This window comes from Spermophilus citellus (assembly GCF_964194105.1).
Source record: "Spermophilus citellus genome assembly, chromosome: 16".
Classification (NCBI taxonomy): domain Eukaryota; kingdom Metazoa; phylum Chordata; class Mammalia; order Rodentia; family Sciuridae; genus Spermophilus; species Spermophilus citellus.
Genome location: NC_138196.1, coordinates 68,785,695 through 68,791,694, shown reverse-complemented (window position 1 = coordinate 68,791,694; position 6,000 = coordinate 68,785,695). Strand labels below are relative to the sequence as shown.

Genomic DNA, 6,000 nt, shown 5'->3' with positions numbered 1-6,000 from the left:
GGGCAGCCGCCCGCGCCCCGGCCCCGCGTCTGGGCCCGCCCGCCCCGCTCCGGCTCGCGCACGCCCGCCCGCCCGCCCGCCTCCAGAAGCAGCACAGCAGAAGCCGCCTGGGCGGCAGCAGCAGCGACAGCAGCACAACAGGAGGAAGGGGAGGCGCCGAGGGAGGGGTCCCCGGCCGCCGCGGGAGGTCGCATCGCCGTCCCGTCACGGCGTCGGCGCCAGCCGGGGCCGAACCCGGAAGTGGCTGAGCCCGCGCGCCCGCCCGTCCCGCCGCCGCCGCCGCCGCCGCCGCCGCCCCGCAGTCGGGCGAGCGCGGGAGCAGCGCAGGCACACGGAGCGCGCCCGGCCGAGCGGGCCATGGCCGCGGGGGCCGCCGCCGCAGGTGGTGGCGCGCGGTGAGGAGAGCACGGCGCCCCCTCCGGGGCGGATGGAACGCGGCTCGGCGGGCGGGCAGTGCCGGCGTCCGCGGCTGGAATGGTGCTGGCGGCGGCGGTCGGTGCCTGCGTTCTGAAGCCCAAGAGGAGCCACAATGGAGACGCCGCCGCTGCCTCCCGTGTGAGTGAGCCGGCGGGCGGGTGGCGGGCGGGCTGCGCCGCTGCGGATAAGCGCGCCCGCGCTGCGGCGCGTGTCGCCGGCCACGGAGCTGCTCGGGGACGGCCGCCCGGTGCCGGCCGGCGGAGGACGCCGGAGGCGGCGGGAGGTGGGAGATGCGGGGCGTGACGAGGCGCGGTGCCCGCAGTCCGGAGCCGAAGGCGACAGAACTCAGCCTGGCCAGGCAGTGACTTCTAACGCTGCCCGGGGTTTCCAGGGCAGTCTTCCCAGTCCCAGGCGAATAGAAGATTCGGGATGGGGCTGTGCATGGGGTGGGGGGGACTCTGCCCATTCTGTGATTCCTCCCTGAAATGCATGGGCTGCCGGTGCCCGGCTTGCCCACCCCTTTCTAATAGGTACAGACAGGCTGCTCGGACGCCGGTGAAAAAAGGAAACTGGAAAGTACCAGACGCCCGGTGTCTAAATGAATTGGTCTTAGGTTGCATGTTTCCCCTAATTTCTAACAAAATTAATATCTGAAGAGCTTTTACATCACTCTAAATGAGCTGCGGCCGTTCAGGGCATGTGACCTCCTACCTGGCACTGCAGAACATTTTATCCAGAAATCAAGAGCATCTTCTGTTTCCTTGTTACCTGGGGCACATTAGTAGTCTATCGACCTGCCAGGCACAGGTGTCTTTTTCCTGGTGTTCAAGTACATTGAAAATCACCTGCAACAAAATTTACTTTGTAGGAATAATAAAAGCTAAAAAATTATGTGTGAAAGATATTGTATTATTCAGTACGAGATTTTTTATTTTATTTTAAAATATGTTGGTAAAAGCGGACTGTAAATCCCCATGAGTTTTGAAAATTTTGGTTTTGATCTGCTTTCCTTAGTTAAGCCTTTATGAAGGAACAAGAGCCCTTTGAATTTGACTTTTCAAAGCACAGACAAACCTCATTCTAAAGAACGGTGTACCTTTTCATGAGAGGTGATTCATGAATCCTTACCGTTTTTTCAGTTAGATTTGGCTAGCTTCACTCCATGGCAGTTGTACCACATCAGCCTCTTGTGGCTAGTTGGCAGAATTCCAGCCAAAATATGGCTAAATTGTTCGGGCTGAAAATGTTTTTGATGTTGAGCCCTTTAGGAGAACGAATGAGATTCTGGAGCTACAATTTCTCAAAGTGCATTACAGAATTTTTAGCTGGAGTGGAACAGGTCATGGGGATCTGAGGGACAGATGTTAAAACTCTTGAATTGACCCTTCTGGGCTGATAGAAAAAGCAGGGGCTCAGCTGCTTCTTGATTGCTGTGGCTTTGAGGCTCTGTGGTCTGATCCTATTCTCCAGCAGGTTGAGGGTAGCCTCCTGAACCCCTAGGAAACACTATGGTGGATTGTTAGATTCAGCAGCAAGAACATAGCCGAAGCATATGAGGTTTCTGCTCAGGTTCAGAAGCACTTATATAGACAACACATCATATATAATATATAGTATGTAGGATTGTTATGTGTAGTAAACCTGCCCCCTTTTTATATCAGACCTCTTAGTCCCTTTTACTTTTGGAACAGAGTGAACTAAAGCAAGAACAAGGGGATCTTAGAATGCAGATGAAAAGAAAGGTGTGGAAAATCAGGCTGTGGAGGGAGGGAGTAGAGACATAGAAAAATGACTTACATTGAAGTATAAAAATGAGATAGATGTGTGCATGCTAATATTGATAAACTGAATTAGGGCAGATCTGCTAGTTGTGATTTTGATATTCAGCACAATTCTTTGGTATTGAGACTCCATAAATAGTGCTGGAAGTCAGGCATGGTGGTGGATGTCATGTAATTCCAGGGACTTGGGAGACCGAGGCAGGAAGATTGCAAGTTCAAGGCCAGTCTTAGCAACTTAGTGAGACCCTGTCTCAGAAAAAGATAGGAATGTAGCTCTTTGGTAAATTACCTCTAGGTTCTATTCCCACTACTGGAAAAAAAAAATGCTGAAACAATGTGAGACTGAGATATAAGGGAATACCTGGAATGTCAGCCAGCAGGATGAAAGAATTGTTGAAACTCCTTTCAATCATGGGAGGCTAAAGTTACTGAGACTTTTTTATTTTTTCCATCCATTTAATTAAAAATACAAATAAGTTTTATTTTCATTTGGTATATCTGTAATTAACCCTAATTCCAGACCCTGTATAGTGTTACTTATCGGACAGAACTAGTGTGTGTGTGGTCGTGTCGCCCCCCCCCCCCCCCCTCTGCTCCCATTAACTTCTTTCCATCCTGGATCAAGCGTACCAGATTTCAGAAATGCAGGTAGGGGCTTTGAGAAGAGACTTCACTGCTAGCACTGGGATAGGACAGAGACTAGTGGAAGTTATTGGGAACACTTGGCTTTTCATGGGTTAGATTTTTAGCTTGAGCATTAAGGCAAAGAAAGATGTTCTCCCTGGACTTAAAGTGCCATGGATGATGTGGTTGGAAGCAGAGACTCAAAAATCTCTTTGTGTAAGTGTTTATTAATTCATTCACTCTGCAACTATTTGAATGCCTGTCTCTGCCTGGCACTGTATATGGTGCTTTTTTAACAGCCAAGTTTATGTTGTTCTCCAATCTACCTTGCCCCCCTTTGGCCTGTAGCATATTGTCTTCGATTAGCAGGCATCTTTGCCCAGATTTCTTTCCCCTTCGAGATGATCTCCTTAACCTTTTGATCTCTTGTGCTCATTCCTTGCCTCAAAGTTATCCTGTCCTTTTATGATTCTCATATTGTCAGTGGATTTTGTATTTCTGCTTAATATTTTCTGCAACCTTGATTATATGTGGCATTTAAATTCTGCTGCATTTTGAGGTCTGGGTATATTAAGACATGTGACATTTGCTTCTGGTCAAACCCAAAAGCTATGCAGCTATACCCCAAATATAGATTATTAGTAAAGGAATTTCAGGTAATAAACTGCTACATGCTGAAGGAAATGTAAAATGATCAGCCCTGTCCACAGGACTGTTTTATACCTTCTAACTTCATAGTTATTTGTATAAAGGATTGTCATAGTTGTTAACTTGCAGGAAGACTGTGAGGCATAGGACTGAGTGCATCCCTTTTATCTCCTCTCACTGAACAGTTTTCTTTTCTTTTTTTTTTGCCTTTGTTTTCTTACTGGCTTCTTTATCTCAAGTGAGGTTATGTCTTATTTTACTTATTTTTTTAGAGTACTGGAGAGCGAACCCAGGAGTATTCTACTGCTGAGTAAAAAGAGCTGAGTAACCCTAGCCCTTTCAGATTTTTTTTTTTTTTTTTTGAGACAGGGTCTCACCAAGTTGCGGAGGCTGTCCTCTGGCCTCAGCCTCCCAAGTTATCACCATGTCTGCTCCAAGTCAGCGTACATGCTACAGGCTTTCCTTTTTTTGCTTTTCCTTAACAAAACCAAGCAAACATGCCTCAGATAGAATGATATATTTTTCAGTGGATGATTCTACATCACTGGAGACTCTTGTCATCAAAGGTGTTCAAACAAGCAAACAACTTGTTGGCCATGCTCTAAGGGATTTGGGCAGCAGAAGATTGGTTGGATTAGAGCAGAGGTTCTCAGATTTTGGTTCTTTGAGCTGCTTTTTTTTTTTTTTTTAATTATAACTACTGCTTCTTGTTTTTCCAAGTAAAATAATTATTGACAAAACAATAATTACCAATTATTGCCACTTTTTTAATGAAAGAAAGGGCATTTTACTATCTTCCTCAAGTATAAGAAAGGGTGTAATATCTGAATAAAGGATAGTCCTTAAGTTGAATACATTTAGTTTTATGAGAACTTGTTGCTTTGTCTTCATTTTGTCACAGATAAGTAAAAAATTAACGGAGGGGCTGGGGTTGTGGCTCAGCAGTAGAGCGCTCTCCTCGAATGTGCAAGGCGCTGGGTTCGATCCTCAGCACCAATACCTTTATTTTATTTATATATAAATAGGGATAAAATACATAAATAAAATAAAGGTATTGTGTCCAACTACAACTAAGAAAAAAATTAAAAAAAGAAATTAATTGAAACCTGGTATTTGTAATCCATTGAATCAGATGACTTTAATGTTCTAAGAGTCAGTGATGCTCAGTTGGGAACCTTGTTATGAGTTACCCCAATATGCATTTGTTTGTCTTTTATAAAGTGTATTGGAGTGCATTCTTCTTTTGTAACAATTAGTCCTAAGAGTATGCTGGGCATCTCTCATAGGTGAATCTCCCCAGTAATAGGCAAAGGTATTTAAGATAGTTAGGAGTAGTAGTAGCCCACAGGATAATAGTGAAAGAAGACTTATAGATATCAACATGTGTTAAAGGAAGTGTTCTCTATAGGCCATGCATTTGGAGATGTATTTGGAAACTTAAAAAGTGGATTCTGAAAATAGGTAGATTCTGAAAATAGGTATGTAATGGTCTTAACATTTTCTAATGCTTAGAAATCTACCCCCTCCTCCCAAAGCCCCAAACCTCTTGTTTTTGATTCTATTTTGTAATGCCTAGTAGGCATTCAGTAAATGTTAGTAAGTGTACTTTTGTGAAGGTGCCTGTAAATTTACTCCTGTGTGATTATTTGGGTTTGCACTGGAGTGTTTATAAAACCATTGAACTTAATATCAGGCAGAAGATTCTTTGACAGTGATACAGAAAAGAAAATTGGCCTTCAGGTGCTATTCTAATGTATTCCACAGAATCCTATATGCATTTACTACTGTTTATAATGAAGCAGTGCAGGATTTTTTTTCATATTCATTGAGTATGAGGACAGGTTGGGGATATCTCAGAAAGCAAAAGTCCATTTTCCTCATGGTCAATTTTATTTTGAAAGAAAATAATTTATAAATTGGGAAGAAAAGACAAAAATATTCAATAAAACATGAACAAAGGAAATAAAGATGATCATGGTCGAAATTAATAGTAAACAAATATATTGATACTGGTAGAGAGTAATGAGGGGCAGAATGATAGTTCAGATAAGGTCAGGACATCTTTGATGAGGTGATATTTGAGCAGAGTTCAGAAGAGAAGAACAGTATTCCAGGTAGAGGGAACAGAAAGCACAAAGGTGCTCTTGCATTCTTTCCCCACTGAGATAATTGTTTTAATGAGTGGGTCAGTATACTTTCTGTGTGTTATACACTGGACTTTCTTACAGTTTGGACTATTGGCATTTGCTAAATGATTCCTTTTCTAGTTCCTTTCACTGATTCTGTCTTGAAAAACAAGCCCTTGCCTTCACTTTTACTTGTTTTTCTCCTTTGGTTTTTAGTTTGCTAAATATGATTTACATACTTTGTCTCATTTAATCTTAACAATCTTATAGTGTAGTTCTCTCTTTTTTTCTTTTTAAAAAATTTATTCTAAATAGTTATACATGGCAATAGAATACATTTTGACCCATCATACAGAAATGAAGTATAACTTCTCATTGGTCTCTTATCATTATATATTTTTCAT

General features: G+C 43.6%; 1 protein-coding gene across 4 annotated transcripts in view; it reads left to right on the top strand.

Moving 5' to 3' along the window:
* The first annotated feature begins 289 nt into the window (after positions 1 to 289).
* Positions 290 to 6,000, top strand: part of KLHL2 (kelch like family member 2) — a 103,188-nt gene continuing 97,477 nt past the window's right edge. Inside the window, exon 1 of one of the 4 annotated variants that reach the window (XR_014019122.1) lies at positions 290 to 555. Coding sequence is in view for 2 of the 4 variants with exons in the window: in XM_081269178.1 (XP_081125304.1) it covers positions 530 to 555 (26 nt within the window). In the remaining 2 variants the exon portion in view is untranslated. The remainder of the gene's footprint in view (positions 556 to 6,000) is intronic. The other 3 variants (XR_014019123.1, XM_081269178.1, XM_081269179.1) reach the window with 3 other exon arrangements.